General features: G+C 37.9%; 1 protein-coding gene across 2 annotated transcripts; it reads left to right on the forward strand.

Annotated features, from left to right (window-relative positions):
* The first annotated feature begins 1,549 nt into the window (after positions 1–1,549).
* On the forward strand, positions 1,550–19,777 carry MS4A13 (membrane spanning 4-domains A13). 2 transcript variants are annotated; one of them, XM_039253544.1, is made up of 7 exons: positions 1,550–1,861; positions 4,435–4,554; positions 7,191–7,331; positions 10,562–10,618; positions 11,536–11,655; positions 15,309–15,404; positions 19,161–19,777. In XM_039253544.1, the coding sequence occupies exons 2-7, from the start codon at positions 4,501–4,503 to the stop codon at positions 19,215–19,217; spliced, it is 525 nt and encodes a 174-aa protein (XP_039109475.1). In that variant the 5' UTR covers positions 1,550–1,861; positions 4,435–4,500; the 3' UTR covers positions 19,218–19,777. The 2 variants fall into 2 exon arrangements, with proteins under 2 accessions (XP_039109475.1, XP_039109476.1); XM_039253545.1 differs by lacking the exon at positions 1,550–1,861 and adding an exon at positions 3,545–3,706.
* The last annotated feature ends 995 nt before the right edge of the window (positions 19,778–20,772 follow it).

Here is a 20,772-nt window from a genome sequence, read left to right on the forward strand (position 1 = left end):
GGAATTAAGAAGTACCAAAGAACTTTGCCTATCCCACAATTTGACTTACTTATCTATTCTTGCCTACGTTCATACTGAATATGTATGAATATGTACTTGTATTCACTGGATAAATACGGGTACATATTTGGTACCCTGTCCAAGAAAATCCTCAAATCCAAGATAATTTCTGTTCTTAAATGAAAAGATATATCGCTTCTCTCACCATCAATCAATCATGGCAGCATATTACCATAGGGAACCATCTCATCAAAACGGACTCTCATTTCTACAAAATCCATAATCCTGACATTGAGAACACATTCAAGTGAATTCCTCTTTCTATACTGCATAGAATGCTTAATAACATCTGATCACTCTCTGCTGAGACAGGTAAAGCACAAAACAACAATCCTAATGTTAGAAACTGAAGTGCTTTATTAAAGCACTAAAACAAATAACCTTCAGTGATACACTGACCAATACAAGACGTAAAGGCATTAGAATGGCCTGGACATATTCTCTTTTCTTTTAAACGAGACTGCAGAGTCACGAGGCAAGGAAGCAAGCTGCAGGGCTAACAGTAAAGTTATTGAGTTTATAACTGATTTTCAGGCTATAAATGATACTAAAAGATCTTGGTGGCTTAAACACATACTCGTAATTTGCCTTTGGCAAGAAGGGGTTTTTAGTGGCCTTTAGGCAATTTCCTTACAAAAGAAAAGTCTGTCTTTCTGAATTTTTTGCTCATCATCATTCACTAAATATTTACATCCCAGGCTTGAATTTTAATTTTCCCAAATACCAATGTAAATTTTCCTGGAATAAATGAGACTTCGTAACATTCGGTCATTCGGTGCCAGGAAGGTGGGTTCTGCAGTGACTTTACCGCCACAGTGAGTCATGGTAGTTGCATAACAGAAGTACCTGTACTGATTGTCAGTTAATTTAAGATCACATTTTTTGCTTAAGGTTTTCCCCTCACCCCGACTTCCACTTCCTCATCTACCTTCCCACACCAGACTCTTCTAGATCCTCCGGCTGCTACCTCTACTTCTCGCAGTCTTTTCATAAAGATTGTTTTCAGGAGTCTCTACATCAAACAGAAAACTGATACCAGGTATAACCTGAAAGGTAAACTCACCTCAGCAAGAGGATCAAAAAGTCATGCGGTGTCTTGCTAAATAGTCTCTTCCTTAATTTCCTTCTTTGGCTTCTTACGTTTAAAAAAAACAAAACAAAACGCTGGAGGGTAGTCATTGACTCAACGACCTGCCTTTTTCAATAGTTGCACCCCCTAAATGCATTTGCGCTACAATTTTCCTTTGAGGGCAGAGAAGGTGAGGGACTGACTTCTCATCAGTGATCCTGGCCACTCATTATGTATAATATGCCCCAGAAGCGCCGATGACAGAAATGGAAGCTCGTAAGAGCCATTCCTCTAGACGCCAAGCATGTCCGGCCATGTGGCCCACAGAGCCCTAGTGAGTCTGCGCAATCGGCCCCTCCTTCCCCTCCCCCCCCCCGCCCCCCGCAGGTACCAGGAGTCCTTGCGCAGGCGCAAGAGGAAGGTGCGGCTGTGGCTGCTGCCGTTGGAGGCCCGCGTGGACTCAGGAGCCTGAGGGCCTGCTGGGTCCTGGGCTCCTGGCTACCTCAGTGATGTTCACCTGGCAGAGTCTGGGGGCCTGGCCCTGAGGGCGCCAGTCGGCTGGAATCTGCCTTTTGAGCCAGGCCTGGGCACTGGCTGGAGGACCCGGAGGGGTGCTGGAGGAGCCTCCTGGGCGGGGAGACCGGCCCCTGCGGGGATCCCCCCTTTTAGCCTCGGCCTGCACCTGACAAGGCAAAACTCGATCCTTAGGACCTTGACCAAGTAAGATGAGGGGTAATGCTGCCGCTTTACTTCCGCGATTTCTTAGGTGTTAAAGGCCCTCCGGGGGGCGCAGAGACAGGATTGGGTGCCCCCCACCTGCCCCTTCCTGCGCCGCCCATCCTTGCGCGGACAGCCTCAGCCAGTGCGTTTCATCGAGTGTGAGTCCCAGGGTCACAGCCCAGATCTGGCCCTGGACGTGCAGAAGTGAATTCCTCCACTTCCGGGAGCTCTCCCTGCCTCGGGAGCCAGTCCTGATCATCCAGAGTGAGATGACACCGTGATGTATTTTGGGGAGCACGGAGAAGAGTGTTAACAGGCTGGTGAGGCAGAGGAGGCTTCCCAAGGAAGGTTTGCTGTTGGAGCTGTTAGGGCTGAACCCCAGGGAGTGGCTGGGATGAGGCTGAGAAGGTAGGTGGGCAGAGAGCAGTTCAGGAAGGGCTTTATCGGCCCTGCCAAAGACTTTGAACTTTATTCGGAAGACAGTGAGGAGCTGGCGTGCCTGCTAAGGGTGGACCCGTGGTGTCTAGATTTGAGCTCTCTGTGACTGTTGCAGAATTACTATGTGTAAGGGAATTGAAGTGTAGGGGATAAGTCCGGAGTAAGGGCTAGGGGCTTGTCCTGCAGCTGGCTTTTGGGATTAGTGACGGGACCACCAGAAAATAAAAACAAATCTTTAATTTTTATTTTTTACTCATCTAATTTCACAAACAGGAGATCTTTAACTGGCTTGTAGAGTAACCGAATGTAGAATGTCATTCGAAAAAGTCCTAACTATCCTTTATTCCAGAAATATATTATAGAATTTCTTAGTTCCTTCCATCGATGAAGCTAAAGAATTGTAAACGCACACACACAGCCTATACTTTCTTGGTACTTTATTAAAGTTTTGGTGGTTTTGGTGGGGGCCTGATGGAGACTCTAATGGTGCTATTCTTCCCAAGTGACTCAAGGTGCTTCCACTATCAGCTTTGTGAAAAGAATCTTTCTGGGAACACCGAAGAGCTATTTTTTATTATTTTCATAGCAATCTAGATACGACTTGCTCATTACTTTATATGTGAATTCTGCAATTCTGTGTCTTTTATTTAAGCATGACAGAATGATCAGTCTTGGTTGCCTCCTAGGCCTATACCCTTTCTTTGGTATTTCTCAAAGGTGGTATTTCAATATATAAAACTTATACTTAGGTTATTAACATATGGTTTTCTCTGCTGTCAGTAGCTCTTAAATTCTTACCTAGCTTTTTTCTGTCTCTATAGAATTAAGAGACATTCAGAAAACCAATATTTGAAACTAAAGACTCATTAAGATAATCAGATCATGAGATTTTAAGGGTATAGGGAATGAGAGATCATTTACTCAAACCCTCCTTTCTGAAAGGACCAAAACTCAAAGTTAAGATCATACCTTAGGTGGTCACCTGGCCAAGTCCCATGATTCAAGTTATTGACTTAAGTATGACATGTTAGAAGACGTAGGACATGGGGCACCTGGGTGGCTCAGCAGCTGAGCATCTGACTTTGGCTCACGTCATGATCTCACAGCTGGTGAGTTCGAGCCCCGCGTCGGGCTCTGTGCTGACAGCTCAGAGCCTGGAGCCTGCTTCAGATCCCATGTCTCTCTCTCTCTGCCCCTCCCATGCTCATGCTCTGTCTCTCTGTCAAAAATAAATAAATGTTTAAAAAAAAAAAAAAGACGACGTAGGACAGTGTAACATCAGATCTATAAGGGATACAATTATTAGCCACGTTTTCTGAACGCCCGGGGAGAAATACAGGAATAACCAAACAGGAACAAACAAAACCGAAACAATAACAGAACAGGAGAAGCCTTTAGGATTGTGGAAGAGCAACTTTGGTAAGTTGTCTAGTGGCAGAAGAAGTTCTTTCACATTGAAAGAACTAGATAGCAAATATGTGTAAGGGGGAAAAAGTCATGATTCCATGATGAATTTACAGAAACTTGGGTTTGAAATGCAAACGTGGCATTATGAATCGCATTGAATTGATTACGAATTGCAAATGAATTGCAGAAGCTTTACTGAAAGTTCTTCAGCACTGTTCCCTGGGTGTTCTTTATTTGTACTTTATCATCCAGAGCCACTGTTTCCTTGGGGAAAATAAATGTAATGTACCTGTACTTTTTAGTCACAGAGAGAGACTTTTCACTTACGGAGGCTGTTACAACAGGCCGGTGCATGAGGCGCCTGGGTGGCTCAGGCGGTTAAGTGTTGGTTAAGTGTCCGACTTCGGCTCAGGCCATGATCTCATGGTTCATGGGTTCGAGCCCCACGTAGGGCTCTGTGCTGACAGCTAGCTCAGAGCCGGAGCCTGTTTCGGATTCTGTGTCTCCCTCTCTCTCTGATCCTCCCCTGCTCATGCTGTGTCTCTCTCTCTCTCAGAAATAAATAAAACATTAAAGAAATAAAAAAACAGGCCAGTGCAAGCTGGTGCATTTACAAAGTAAGGCATGGAAAGAAGAAACCGATTGCTTCAGTTTGGGGAGGTGGTTGTGAAACAGGAGGGAAAGAATCAAACTTTTTCTTTTAAGCAAAGCATGTATATGTGTTTCGTATTGTCTTGTAGAAGTCTGCTAATAAAGATACCACCAAAAGATTAGAAGCGTAATCATCTAGAGGAAATGCTGGTAATATGGCTCTGTGTAAATGTTCAAAACTGTCTACGGCAGACGGTCTTGTTTTAGGGGTAAGTGAGACTTCACTCTGATTAAATTCAGGAACATGCACTATTTCAGTTCAGCAAGGCATTGTTCTATCTGTAGAGAGGCATATTTGGTTAAGATAAAAGTGAAAATGAGCTTTTAAGGTTTTGTGTTTTTCAAGTGCACTCATGTAACCGTTGGAAAGCCATGTGGAATCAGTGTTCTTCAGACCCATGGCTTACACAAGAGGTATTTACTGGGTGCCTGCTCTATACCAAATTTGATGCATAGTTGACACACAACGTTACGTCAGTTTCAGTGTACGACATAGTGACTCCGCGTGTCTGTACATTCCGCTGTGTTCACCACAAGTATAGCTACCATTAGTCACCATACAATGCTAGTACGATATAGACTATATTACTTTTATTCCCATGACTTATTCATTCCATAACTGAAGCCTGTATCTCTCACTCCCCTTCACCCCAAGAAATGTGTTTTTTAATCCGAATTGTCTTCTACAAATTTTGACTGATCTTCTGTCTCTTCATAAACAAATATGTGCTTAGATAGAAGCATACTGACTAAACCAATATAGGTAGGGTAATAGATAAATCCCAAAAAGGAATAAAAGAAGACTTTTTTTTTTTTAACTAGGACAGAGATCCATTGGTGATCTCTTTCAATTACTGTATTGATGTCTATGCAATAAGATGATTATTAATTTGTCTCTTCACTTATAAACAGAGAGCTTAGCTGGCTTTTAATAAACACCAAGGAATTAGGAAGATCATGCCCTTTCACATCACTAGGAGAAAGGACTTCTCCACTGGATGTGAATTTTTCCTTTGAACTTGGCTGCTGTGTGGATTAATTGTCTAAGTCTCCCACCTGACTGTTAAGCAGAGATTATTAATCTCTTTGTAGTCATAGACCCCTTTGTACATAGGAAGAAAGCTCTGAATCTTCTCCCCAGATTCATGTGTATATAATAATCCTTTGCACTCGTATTTGTGGGGGAGGGAGGCCTATGACCTCCTGGAATTCCATCCATCGGCTCTAGGTTAAGAACCATTTTTAAATAAGAAAACCCATCTGTCCTCCACACACTAGCAGCCTTGCTGTCTTGTAGAGTTCTTTTCAAGCTTTGGTTACTTGGATATTTCATAGTATCATATAGGACAATGGCCAAGGAGACACTTTTTCGAGCCCACTCAACGTTTGGAAAGCCGCGTGGAATTAATGTTTTTCATACTTTGGTGCAGAGGAAATCTTAAATTCTAAATCTGTAAAACTGCATAAGATTGTTACCCAAAAAGTGGTCTTTCTATAAATGAAAATTCTCTGATGGGGTGCCTGGGTGGCTCAGTTGGTTAAGTGTCTGACTTCGGCTCAGGTCATGATCTCATGGTTTGTGGGTTCAAGCCCTGCATTGGGTTCTGTGCTGACAGCTCAGAGCCTCGAGCCTGTTTCAGATTCCGTGTCTCCCTGCCCTCCTCTCTCTCTGCCCTTCCCTTGCTCGTGCTCTGTCTCAAATAAAACAAAACAAAAAAATTTTTTTAATAAATAAATAAATAATTCTCTGAAATGTATCTCTAATATTAGCCAATTGCATTTATGTGTTTTTAGACTACTTGCTTTATAAAAAGCTGGAACTATTAAAGTTAAAACACTAAACAGTGTCCTATTAAAATTTATGTTAAAGTGAAAATAATATACCCTCTGAAATTTTTAAAGAGTAGTTAAAAAATTGATTCAATATATGAAATACCAGTCCACATATAAATTGAGAAATAAATTTACTGGCATATATTTACTTGGCTTATAATTATCTTCTTACAAATTAAAGTTGAGCAATTGTTCTCCCCTATATAGTCCATCCTCTATCCAATAGGAAAACTTGTACAAGCAAGTCTACATTGGAAATTCTTTGTATTTCTTGTTTTCTTCCCCCCCACTAGTTTTAGAGAAAGAAAGAGAGAGTGTGAGGGGGGGGGAGGGGGCAGAAGAAGAGACAGAGAATCTTAAGCAGGCTCCACACTTAGCATAGAGCCTGACACAGAGCTCCATCCCACAGCTCTAGGACCATGACCTGAGCCAAAACCAAGTGTCGGACACTCAACCGACTGAGCCACCCAGGTGCCCCTCTTTGTATTTCTGTGATGGACCCTACCTCACCCCAGCATGCTTGTGAAAAAGATACACAAGTATGCCCGGAAGGAAAAGATAAATAAAAGATGCAAATAGTGGTTCAATCTTAATAAATTACTAATGTACAAGAAACTATTAGATACATGGCCTCCTGCATGCAAATAAATTAGTAACCTCATTTTTCCTCAAATACCTTCAGTGTTTTCCTCTCATGCCATTACTCGATAAGTAAGGAAGACAGCCAGTAATAGAGTCAGATTGTCGACTTTTTTATGAGAGAATTGACCAAAATTAGTATTGAGCATTCTGATGCTCCAAGGATGGCTTATTCCTATTTGGTAAACCGCAGTACTTCCTTGGTTAGGGCTTTGTTTTTTGAGGTTAACAAGTCCAGGAAATACATGGTAAGTGCACTGCCATTTTACTTTTATCTTCCATAAAAGCATTGAATGTCTCTTATAGTTTCCCCTTATTGGAATCATATTATAAATTACATGATTTCAGTACTAATACCATTCTCTTCTCACAGGCTGTCCAGATTATGATTGGCATATTTCATGTTCTCATGTGGTATTTCCTATTGATTTTGTATATGGGACAAATCAGAGGAGTCTTTGGGACATATGAACCTGTAACTTACAAAGCAGGATGTTCTTTATGGGGAGTTATTGTGAGTAGAATATATTTATGAGATTCAATCATTCAGTAAATACTATTAATGCCACTAGTGGAAGATAGGGAACAGTTTCTAAACAGGGTTTTCGGAATTATGTAAGTAAATTCCATGTTGGTAACTTACTCAAAATCAAATTTTTTTTCAACAGATGTTTTTTGAGCACCTTTAATTTACCAGTGCTATGATAAGAGATGTGGATACAGGAGGGGATAGACCATGACAACTGCAGGTTGGATGGTCCTTAGATATGTGAAAGACAAAGAATCTTAACTATATTGTCCATTAGCATGGTTAGTTTTCATATTTAGGGACCTTACCTTCTTCACACAATGAGTCTCCACTCACACATTTTCTGATGTGTATATTCTTCTGTGGTTTCTAGCCAGCCATAAAATAATAGGAAAATCTGGAGAGTACAGCATCCTCAAACCCAAGTCAACAATTAAGGAAAGATAAACTACTGAAATCTGTTATTTTGCCAAATAGGGCTGAGAATTGACCACTGGATTTAGCAATATGGAAGCAAGCAATAAACTTAAGTACGTTCAGTTGAATGGTGGAGCAAAAACCTGACTGGAGTTGGTTTAAGAAATAAGGGGAAGATAACTAGAGACAACAAATACAACTTTAAGGAGTTTGGTGTAATGTGGTGTACAGAAACGAGGTAGGACTAGGGGAACTTTGGGTCAAGAGAGAGTTTGCTTATTTGTTTCAGTAAGTTGGAAGTATCATGTCTTTAATTGAGGGGACTGAACCAGAAGAGAGAAAATTGATATGAAATAAATAGAAGCAGGTTGGGATTATTAGAATCAGGTACTGGTGTAGGCAAGAGATGATGAATTTTAATACACAAGATAGTTAGGTCCACGGGCAGTTCATCTCCAGCAGTGGTTCTCAACAAGAGATGATTTGCCCCTCAGAAAATATTTGGTAATGTCTGGAGACATCTTTAGTTTCCACAGCTGGGGTGAGCATCTAAGAGGCAGAAGCCAAGGATATGGCCAAATGCCTCACAAACACATAGGATAGCTTCCACACAAAGAACTGTCCACCTGTAACGTAAACAAGTGCCAGATGGATAACGGGATGGAAGGGCAGAGGAACAGAAATGACAAATTTTGATTTGTAAGTAGAGGGGATGTTGGGAGCTTGTGGAACATTTCTTCCAATGGCTTCAAATAGCTCAGTGAATTAGGAAGCCAGATCATGAACTGAGAATGGGACAATAGACTGGTTGTTTGAAGAAAGGATATGAACTGGTCACCTAGAAAAAGAGAGTGCATGCATTGTGGAAAAGTAGTTGGCCTTTCACTGAGCATTGGAAGCTCATGTAAGCTTTAGGAAAATGATTTATGTAGTGAGATGGGTCAAGATGGTTCTACATCTTTCTCAGGTCATGTTCGGCCACGTGGGTGCAGGCATTTAGTAGGAAGGAGAGCTGCATTTAATCAGGATTTGGATTTAACCATCATCTGTGATCAAACAAGAACTGTGCAAAGGAGTTGAAAGTGTGTATAAGTGAGTGTAGTCGTTGACCATGGAGTTTAAACTGGTGAAGGAGAAAATATAACAGAGAGGTGAGGGGCTTGATTACAGATCCAGATGGGGTCAAAGGATTGTTAGAGTTGTGAGGCATGAGGTAGAGAGAGAGAGGCCGGTGGTCCTAGTGGATACTTTAAATTGAAATTTGAAAGATGTTACTCTTAATGGCAGAAACAAGCACAAGAGAATGAACATGGGAGTAAGTGAGAGACAGGATGAGGTCAGAGGATTGGAGAAGAGAAAGTCAAAGAACCACAAGCACAAGGTGTTAGGATTTTATGTATATAGTATATATATTATATTATTTACTATATAGAAATTACCAAAAGGTAAGAGATATGAGAGAGTGAGACAAAGAATTAAAATCATTAAGAGGAGTGACTGAGTCATCAATAGATGACTTCAACCAGGATAGATAGTGGGCAGTAGAAACTGATGATATTTGACTCAGAGCTGGATGAGAGAGAAGGGTTGAAAAGTAATAATGAAGAGCAAAGAGACCACTTTTTCTTTGCATGGAGCCAATGACATAATGGATATAAGAGAAAATGACCACCACTTGAGAGGGCTGTAGAGAAAGCAGTGCTTCTAGGAGACCCCCTGCCTTTATATGTTAGTTCACAAGTATCAATGTGTCGCTTTAGAAACAATAGAATAGTGAATTTGCAGGCAAAATGTAGACAAATGATTCATGTCCCTCAGTGTTTAATTGTACATGTTACAAAAATAGCCTGTGTAGCTCCTAGAATAAATTATCTAAAATTTCAATTAAATTTAATTTAATGCAAAACTTCTCCCTTCGATCATAAACTTTGAAAGGCATTTTGTGAAGCACATGGTTTGGTAGTCTAGCTAGAGAGCACTCTAGTTTAAAATTCACCTTTATATTCTTCCTTTCACCGTGTAACTTCCTTAGAAATCTCAGCTTTTGTTACAGAATGAAGTGCTGAGCATGCAGATTTAAGTTATCCTTCAGGATAACTAGGAGTTAGTAAACTTTAAGGTTTGGCCTTCCTGTAAATGGTATAGCATGAGTGCTGTGTTTCCACACATTATCCTTTGACTTGATCTTTGTGAAAATGCCTGAAACAGATAAGACAAAAGGAACATTTCAAGGGAATTGTGCGGCTCATCTTCAAACAATACGGCATAGCTTTACACTTCTGGAAAATAGACAGAATTACCTGGTGTAAAATAATGGAAACTCTTCTTAAAATAAAAAGGCAAAAACACGAATTGTAGCTGTTCCCTAAATAATGGCCACAGTCTCAACAGGTATATTCTGTACAAACACAATTTGGAATAGACTCATGAATCTCTTTTTTTTTCCACATCTGGATATGTATACAGTAATTTCAATGACTGGCTTCAATTTATTAGGAAGGATAGCATTCAAAAGAATAATCAGGTGAGTCCAGAAAGCATGCACAGGTAGAAGCAAACTTGGTCCCTGATGCGGGACTCTTGAAGCCATCTTTGCCATATGCCACAACTTGAATTCTGCCCACCGTCCCCCATATGCATGATGGAAACGTGTCCTGACCCCTTCCACTGAAATGTCTTCATATTTTTTTACTCTTGGTATTCTAAAAATAATTGCCTTAGAAAAGGAGTTGTTAAAAATATGTTTTAAGTTGATGAGCACCATCAATAAGTATTTATAAATATGTTTTTATACCCAGTTTATCATTTCAGGAGTGTCTGTCATAAGAGCAGCAAGGCGTCCAACCCCAGGCATGGTAAGTGGGGTTGAGGAGGCCATCCTGGAAGTCACTTGTCACTAAAAGGTTTTAGTGACTTTCTACACAATGGAGGAAGCTACCCTCCTTGTAAAATAAAGAATCAAGTGAAAATCTAGGCACACATAATTTAATGCAGACAAACATTCTATAGTGGTCAGAATCATTCTGTAAAGGTTTCTCAATTTCAATATAGGGGTTTTCTGGTTTGGTATTCTACCTTACTCTAACATTGTATGAACTTTACTAGTAGAAAAGATGTAATAGGACCTCATAATGCCTTTATATGTAGACATAATACTACTGTAAAACTTTGTTTTCCTTAACTATCTAGTTTGGGAGCAGTATTGGATCTTGTAATAAAATAGAGGATCTGTCTATGGTAGAGGTAAGATATTGGAAAGAAAAAAAAACTTTTAGAATCTTAGACCTAAAAGATACCTTAGAAATCAATGTCTGATCTCAAGTTGTATAGATAAAACTTTACATCCAAAGATATGGATGGATCCCTAGAGAATGAAAATCCGAGGTTAAAAATCATTGAATCTTATTTGACTTCTTTCTCAAAGCTGTCGTTTTCCATCTTTTTTGGGGTTTTCCTCTTTGCAGTGGAATCCCTTTTGTTCAAACCCTATCTTAATCTTTCTTTAATATGACCCAGACGATTGTAAAATACAACATTTTTGAACCCAAATGGAACACTGATGCTTATTGGTGTGATATTTCACTGTTCTCTCCAGATTAACTGGGTATCATGTAAACCAGAAAAATATTTTACTCTCATGGCAAGCATACTAACACCTCTAAACCCTCAGAAACTAGACCAGCATTTTGACTGGATGCTTTTTTGTCAGCAGTACAAACAACCAAACTTTTTATTTTGATTATAACAAACTTACCATATGTCTTCTTTACAGACTATGTTTGCTTTGATCATGAACATCTCATGCATAATTGCTTCAGCTATTGCATCAGTTCTAACAACAATTGAGTTGTCTACTTTTAATTCTGTGTCATATAGGAATTATGGACAAGCGGTGAGTGACCAGTTCCTTAGGAACGTCTTAATTTAAAACCATTCTCTTCCGAGGTTTTAAAGCCTTTGGAGGTAAAATAAAGCTTTTATTGGTCTTCATGAAATACTTTTATTTAAGTAGTAAGGTCTTGATTGAAAGTTATTTTGGATTTTTTATGTTTATTTACTTTGATAGATAAATATTAATAGAATATTTGAATTCTTGACATGCCTAGTTAAAGCAAAGCAAGTAAATAATGTGAAGGCTTCAGTGATAAGTATACATGGATTAGGCATGGGGTCACTAACAATTCTCTTAATGAAAGAAAAGTATAATCCTAGATCTTAAAACCATTCCCAAAATCAACAAAAGAATTCTGCTCACCAGTGCATTTAGTTGGAATTGTTGACACCTAGTAATTTCTGGTTTAACACAGAGCTTTTCATACATAGCCTATTTTTGTGTCTCGTATGAATTTTGCTTTGTGTCCTCAGATGCTAAATGTACATGAATCTGTCTTGCTTCGATTTAATTGAATATCCAATCGTATGCCTTGTAGCAGAGAAATAACTGCATTCCTTTGTAAGATAGTAACATTCTCCATTAAATGTGAGTTTCTTTACTGATATCCCAACTATTTGTTTCAATTGTGTTGGCTTTAAATTCAAAACCACAGAATACCAGTGCTGCAAAAGACTTTAGCAATACTTATAAAAATCTTCTGTTTCAAATGAGAACATACTAAAGTGGAGCTCCTCTTTACTTTCTTTTATTTCGGTTTTGTTTTTAATGTTTATTTATTTTTGAAAGAGAGAGAGAGAGAGAGAGAGAGTGCAAGCAGAGGAGGGGCAGAGAGAGACAGAGACACAGAACCTGAACCAGACTTCAGGCTCTGAGCTGTCAGCACAGAGCCCAACACGGGGCTCGAACCCACAAACCGTGAGATCATGACATGAGCCGAAGTCGGAAGCTTAACCAACTAAGCCACCCACACGCCCCTCCTCTTTACTTTCGAACAACAGAACAAAAAATAACAATTTGAAAGTTTTAATTCAAAAATAATTCTAATGAGAAGAGTCACTGTGGATGAGAGATAAATGTCCTACTCCCCAACCCCCCTCTCTACCTGCACTGTATAAAGGGACCTCCAGTGCTGACCTGGACTCGGTATTAACGATCAATTTCACAGGCTCCCAAACGCACAAGTTTCAGTTTGCTGTGATTAATTACATGAAATGAACTTATAGATCAGACCTACATCTCTAACCCACAGTCTTTTCCTGGAGGTATTATAGAATTCGACTCCTGCATTTACCAAGGCAGCCAACATTTTACAGTATTTTCCATATGCCAGCGTTTCTAATATAAGCAAGTTGCTTGTCTAACCCCACAAACTTATCAAGTTATCAGTGTTTCTAGGTAGGTTCAGCTATCCCCAAAAGTGCATGCCTCTGAAACAAACTTCTCAGACAGGAAAATGGTTGCGGGTATACATCGGAACGAAACTGACTTCACCCAGACGCTACCTTCAGTCCTCATTGGGTGTGGCCCTGTGGACAAGTTTCCTCACTTCCTGTTCCTCAGTTTCTTTATGTGTCAATAGAACAAATGATAACACATACCTATTAGTTACGCTGATGGTTTGTCTCCCAGACTCCAGGCCTGTTATTTTAATATCTCATATGGATATGCTTCTGTTGTCAAACAGAATTTCAACAGATATGAAATGGAAAATACTTGCCTCCTCAAAAGTACTGTGCTGCACGACTCCCTTATTTCAGCCTCTGGAGCTTAAAAAAACCTTGATGTAATCCTGTACACTTCTCTCTCCACTATCTTCCCAGTGACTAAGTATTATTTATTATTTACTGTAATTTTTATTAATTAGGGATCTCTGTGATCCCTAATGATCCCTCTGTGACAGGAACTACAACCCAAATTGATTTAAGCAGGAAAAGGACACAATTGATTTATGTGGGATTCAAAGGCTGAAATCACATGTCAAGAATTCAGTCACTCTCTCTCTCTGCTGTTTGACTGTTTGAACTTCTCTGGCAAAAAGCGGGGAGAATTTGTCTGAGAATAACACTTAACACATATAAATTGAGGAACGTGGACAAAATCTTGGCAGCTAAGAGGTCACCAGTACTTCCCAGCTAAAATGCTATGCCTGTGTTCCTGCCAACAAAATTAGATCAGAGTTCTGGTAAGGTAACCTGTCATTTCTTTTTTTTTTTTTTTTTTTTTGTTGCTGTTATTTCATTTTATTTTATTTTATTTTATTTTATTTATTTATTTATTTATTTATTTTTACAAATAGTTTATTGTCAAATTAGTTTCCACATAACACTCAGTGCTCAAGGTAACCTGTCATTTCAAACCCTCTATAGTCTTTATCTTCCCGTGAACATCATGCACTCCCTACACCCGAGTTAAATTCCCTTCATCATTTTCTTACTATATGGTCAGTCTTGCATTCAAGTTTTTGCTCACATGATCAAAACATAGGTCATGTGATATGTATTTTGGCTTTATTATTGTTTCTATTTTATGTCTCCATTTCTTAATTATTTTGTCACACTTGTAATGTGTACTATTACATTTTTTCTGAAACAAGATAGGTTACAATGAAACTAGTAAATGAAAATTTGAAGGTTTCTAGAACATTGCATCCCTCCTTCATTTTCTCCCTACTCTTATTTCCAGTGTCTTAGCTCTTAATGAAGCCTTCCTAGATATGAAAGACTTAGGGTAAACCTCCAGTCCCCTAAAATTACTCAGCAAATTTTTTGTCCATTTTGACATATTTAACCTTATCACCTTTTACCTTAAATTATGTTTCTCTCTTTTCTACTTAAATATAAACATTGAGAAAACTGGAATTTTTGGTCATTTCACTCTTACCATCTAATCCCTACCATCTAATAGTTTCTTGCATCAAAGGTATCAAATAAACTGAACAAAAACAGAGAAGAAGGAAGAGAAAGAACTGAAGGAGAGAATATTGTAATGTTATTCTTTCTATGTCTGCATATCATTCTTGTCTTTCTACAGCCAGCACAAAAACTACATTTATTTTCGGGATTAGGACCAATATCATTCATCCTGATATGTAGTTGAAAATATCTTTCTGACAGCAACATAAGGGACCTGCTTTATTATCCCAGCAAAATCATAATCACCTTATACTTCCAAGTGAGATGGTATTTGAGGGTTTATTCATCCTTCCACATCATGTTCCAGCAATTACTATGTGATATTTTTATCAACGCACATATACATTTAAGTAGGTCTGTAATTAACAGTAGTCATTTTAAAACATGAGGATTGGTTGATAAAATCTTGTAGTAGCCATCTTATCATTGGTGACAGAAGAGTCAAATCCTATTGACTGAAGGGTTTGGAGACTCATGTCGTGATGAGAATAGCAAGAATGAAGAGTTGTGAGAAGTAAGACTAGAACGCTGAGTGATAAAGATCGAAAATGGAAGCTGTAGATAGTGAACTGGGGGAATTAAGGCTAGGAAAAGTGGAGTCAAGGAAGTCAAATGGTGACAGCAGCTTATTTATTTTGCCTATTTTCCTTGACTCTTATAGTAGAAACTCTTTCTGTGGATGTATTTGAGCTTACTAAAGATAATAATGCAAGATTTCCCCCTATTTCCTGGTTTCAGAAACTTGGAAGGGAAGTTTCACGTATTTTACTGCTGTCTTACCCCTTGGAGATTTCTGTTGCACTAGTATACTCTGTCTTCAACTGTATTGGTTTGGTAAGTGTACATCTGCTCTCTGACAAATCAAGAGATGTGGATTTCTAGCACACACATTCTATAAAGAGATGATACAATATGTTCGAACTCATGAAACTTGAATATGTGACAATATTTCTTTAACATTTTTCCTTAATATTTATAGTTATCAAAGTAATACCTGAAACTCTCGGGTAAAATTAGAGAGTAAACTGTTATTGTCCTCATCATATCCACACATCCAGATCCACACAAAAAAGACACAACACACATGCAGACCCGCACATGCAGTTTTCTTTTTTACTAATTGTGTGATCCTATTCATATTGCTTTGTCACATGCCTTTTCCTCAACTGTCATAAACTTACCTTTCCACGATAAAACAAGGCCTTTTAGTAGCACCATACTTTTCCTTAGTATTTATTTCAGCTATTTTTGCTGCATATTTGCTTTTTTCCAGTTTTTTAAAAATTACAAACAGTTATCTTTGCATATAAGATTAGTATTTCTGTAGGTAGTTGATTCCTAGAAGTGTCATCACAAGTTTGGTATCCCAAAATGCCGTCATAATCCACAGTACTACAGAAGTTCTTGAGAATGATTAGTTTCTCACAAGCTTAAAAAAACTAGGTACCTACATTCATTCATTCTTTCACAAACATTTATGGAGGGCCTACTCTTTACTAGGCATTAAATAGGCACTAAGAATGTAATGATTAACAAGACAGCATCCTTACCATCAGGAAGCTTGCATTTCAGTGGAAGAGAAAGACAATTAACAAACTATATATATATATATACATATATATATACACATATATATGTACAAACAAACATATGTATATGTATATATGTGTATATGTATACACATATTTATATATTATATTAATTTTATATTATAGTATTATATATATAATATATATAGTATTATATATATAATATATATAGTATTGTACATTTATATATTATATTAATACTATGTGTCTATATCTATTTGTGTATATTATATAATATACAATATATTATAATACACAATATATATTACAATACTATATTCTTGAGTATTTGTATATATATTATATATACGTAATATATATAAATAATTTAAGGAAGTGGAAAGTGTTATGGACCAAAATGAAGCAGAGTAAAAAGACAAAGCAAAGATTATTTTTACATAGGATAGTAAGGAAAGGTTTCCATGCAGGGACTAACTGAAGTGCAGAAGGAACTAAGAGACTACATGGAAAAAAGTTTTCTAAGCAGAGGAATGGGTGCGGCTTCCAGAACAGTTGAGTGAGGATATAGTAAAGCTCCCTAAAAATAAATGCTAAAACTGGACAAACTGTCAGTAAACAATCTTTTAAAGATTCTGGAAATTTACCAAGGCATAAAAAATATTGAGAAGTGTTTACTGAAGGAAATTTACTAAACCTCACCGAGAACAGTGGGGGTCTATGACATTTTAGTTTGGTGCTGCTCCAGTTCCGCCCAGCCTCCGCTCTCAGGTTCCCTTTTGTAGAAGTTTATGTGGGTGGGTCAGACTGTGAGGATTGGTTTTTATTTGGATTAGAGTACAGAAAGTTTCCTGAGCAGGGGTGTTATTAACACAGTAGTCATCTTAGGGGCCAAAAATCTAGGAAAGCCAATATAATGCCCAGCCTAACTGAGCTCATAATACTTGTTCAAGTAGGAAACTGATTGGCATCCAGCCAGAAATTTAGCATGGAGATTCTGAGAGCAAGAGAGCCACAGTGGGCCTTGATAACATCCTACATATCCTTGTTTCCTGGAAGATTAAAAGTGTGCATGGGGCTAGGCTACGCATGCGTTAGGACACTGGAGAGGGTCCTAGTGAACTACTCACCCCTGGCTGAATAAGACACCTTACAAACACAAATTAAAAGCTGGGGCAGATTTACAAACAGCCTAAACTTTGAATACACTGATTCATTGACGAAGGCTGGAAATAAAGAGCATCAGGTAAAGGTGATTACACAGATGACTATAAAAACAATATAAATATATCTTTTGTGTGTCTCTTAACTGATTTAAAAGACAATTGCATAAACTGCATTGGGCTCGCCTACACAACCAAAAATAATCTCCTTTTTTTAAAGTCACGCTATTATCAGCCTTAATTCCATCTGTCACAATGACTGAGCTCCAACTCATAGCGTGAAAGCCGCCATAGACACTATATAAATGAATGGATATGGCTTTACTACAATAAAACTTTACAAACCAGGCAGTGGGTCAAATTTGGTCCACATGCCGTAATTTGACAACCCTTGTTCTATAGATATTTATTTTCTCCTTTTTTTCTGAAATTTTAAGAAATAAGTTCACAAAATCAGTAATTATAACTCTATCGTTGAGTGTATGACATGTAGGTGTAGTATGACAATAATGGCACAAAAGAAGGTGGAAGGAACCGAGCTATAAGAGAACATAGTTTCTATATTTTACTGGAATTAAATTAGCATTCATCTGAAACTGATTGTGATAAATTAAGATGTACATTGTAGGGGCGCCTGGGTGGCTTAGTCGGTTGGGCGTCCGACTTTCGCTTAGGTCATGATCTCGCGGTTCATGGGTTCGAGCCCCGCGTCGGGCTTTGTGCTGACAGCCAGCTCAGAGCCTGGAGCCTGCTTCAGATTCTGTGTCTCCCTCTCTCTCTGACCCTCCCCTGCTCACGCTGTCTCTCTCTCTCTCCTAGAAATAAATAAAACATTAAAAAAATTTTTTAAAAAAGATGTACATTGTAATTCCTAGACTAATGACTAAAAACACTGAAAAATTATAATAAAATAAGATCAACAAAAAAATTAGGATAATATACCGAAAGTATTAACAGGTAAGGGAGGAACATAAAAGAACACAAGACCTATAGACAACAAATAGCAAAGTATTAGACACAAATCCAACCATTTCAATAATAACCTTAAACTAAAACTGCACTGAGATATTAAATTTCCTAACAGAATGATTAAAATTCAAAATACAATTCTAACTAATGATAATGACTATGGATAAAAGAAATCTTTCACTCCTACTTGGAATATAAATTATTACAACAACTTTGGAAACTTTTGGGGCATTATTATGGAAAGTTGAGATGTACATACCTGATCAGTAATTTTAGTTCTTAGTATATACCCAACAGAAATGTGTGTGGGTATGAACTAAGATATACTTCCAGGAAAATATCAATATTAATTGAGGTATGTTACTCTAATAAAATTCTACATAGTAATTAAAATGAATCGTACCTATACTTAACATGGATGATTCTCATATATATAATGTTAAGTATAGAAAGTCAGACTCAAAGAATGCATCCTTTATGATGTATGATGTTTGAAAGCAGGCGAAACTAAAGCTGATGTTTATAATGTTTATGGAGGGATGCAAGCCAGTAAAAGTAGAAAAAAATGATGAATTACTGAAAGTCAAAATGACAGTTACTTTGGGAAGGAAGAAATGGGTAATAATTGGGAAATACCATAACAAGCTAACTTGCAAGGTGCTGGCATCTCTTCATTTTCAAGAATATTTTGTTGTTAAAGTCTGGATGTATGTCAAAAGATACCACTGTATGGTAGAAATTAAGAGAATGGGTTGAAGTAGAGTCGGGACAGAAAGAGGATAAATGGAACTTTAACATTTTAGTCTATGAACATCAGTACTGCTTATATTTTTTTTTTTTAAAAACTAAGTATTATATGTATGATCTTAGGAGGCATGATATGATTTATATGAAGTTAATTTTTTTTTCAGAGTCATCATGAAGATACTCTCACAGCTGTCACAGAGGAAATTGAGAGTACTTTCTAGAAACCTTAGAAATGTGAGATTTTCCCTGGTCCTCATACCTGCTCTGGGCCCTAATGATATCTCTGTATAACACAGCTGCTACAAAGCCCGCATATTTTGTGCAAAAGAAAATACAAAACAAGTTGGATTTTTCTTCTCAGTATTCAAGAAATTCCTCTGCACATATTTTTGTAGGTTCCACGTAGAAAGCTTTTCCCTATTGAAATATGTTATTATGATGGGAAAAAAGTATTTTCTAGGTACTCTCAACCTGTCAACCTGTCTTAACTCTGAAGCTGTCAACTCTCCCTGAGAGAGCTTTTGTAAGAGACCATAAAACAGGTCTGTGACTGTCTCTAGGGTACAGGCTATAAACACGTGGCTCATGATACTACGTATTTCTCGAGAAAAACTTAAAATATTTATACCCCTACAAGTAAAGAGTACATTTCAGTATGAGTTCTTCTACCTGAACTAGCTTCTACTCGAACAAAGTACGAATCCAAAGTCCTTCAACTCATAGTCCCTTCATTGTTCTTCTTTGACTGTTTCTCTCATTAAAGTTCCTTTCTGCCCTGAAAGTCTCTGCTGTCTTTCTTCCCTTTCATTTTCCTTGTTTCTTTATTTCTTACCGTTGCCTGGATCATCTGTTCAATTGCTTTTCAAAGTGAACAGGCTGCTTTTCCATAATCAGGAGAACCTCCCAAGAATCTGTTCTGAATTCACATTCCCCCCTCTCTTCTAACAGGAAACAGCACTACAGAAAGCCTTGCTCAGCGGTATCAATCATGCCAGTGAGTTCATGTAGCTCTCTTATAAATGTGCTGCTGTTTTTTGTTTGTTCTCTGCCTTGTCTCTCAGAAGGTTTCATCAATTATTATAAAAAGAATTCATGGGTCTAAGAATCTCAATTCAACACAGATTGAGTGTATTCTGTGTGCTAATGATTATATTAAACTCAGGAGTATCAAAGATTAATAAGAGACCTCACCACAAAGAGTTGTTTTGTTTTGTTTTAGGAGAAGAAACAAACAGGTAACAAATCCAGACTATGCAGTGTGATACATGTATTAACACAAGTATGAAAAAAATGAAGTAGAACAGAAGAGATAATGATCCTTCTGTTGGGAAATAAGAGGAAATAAAGCTTTATGAAGGACATGGCCTCTGAGCAGGGGATTAATTGTAGCTTATGAAGCAGATTGGAAGGTGGGAAGACATTTCAAATGAGATTAGCTCATGCAAAAACCAAAGTGTGAAAAAGATCATAGTATATTCTAATAGCTAAAATAAATATATATCATTAAAACACAATGACAAAAAGGAATAGGTCACGTAAAAGTTGGAGAGGGAAGAAGAGGCCAGATACTAAGTCAAATCATCAAAGATTGATGACTAAATTCTATTGAACTATATCTTGAAGATAGTGGGAAGCCATTAAAGAGATTTTAAGTAGGGAATGACTGGATTGGTTTTATTTTTTAGAAAAAAGAATTGAATAGGGAGAAATGCATTAAAAAGGATAAACTTGATAAGAACAGCTAGGGTGTGGGAGAGAGTAATGGAAACTATTGCA

The sequence above is a fragment of the Hyaena hyaena genome, unplaced genomic scaffold, assembly GCF_003009895.1.
Source record: "Hyaena hyaena isolate Hyena2069 unplaced genomic scaffold, ASM300989v1 scaffold_456, whole genome shotgun sequence".
Taxonomy (NCBI): domain Eukaryota; kingdom Metazoa; phylum Chordata; class Mammalia; order Carnivora; family Hyaenidae; genus Hyaena; species Hyaena hyaena.

Excerpts from the sequence above, each read along its gene's own strand:
- MS4A13 (XM_039253544.1), top strand. The coding sequence starts at position 4,501 with ATGGCTCTGTGTAAATGTTCAAAACTGTCTACGGCAGACGGTCTTGTT. Across the intron at positions 4,555-7,190 it reads CAGACGGTCTTGTTTTAGGG|GCTGTCCAGATTATGATTGG; the intron begins GTAAGTGAGACT and ends CTCTTCTCACAG. Across the intron at positions 11,656-15,308 it reads ATAGGAATTATGGACAAGCG|AAACTTGGAAGGGAAGTTTC; the intron begins GTGAGTGACCAG and ends TCCTGGTTTCAG.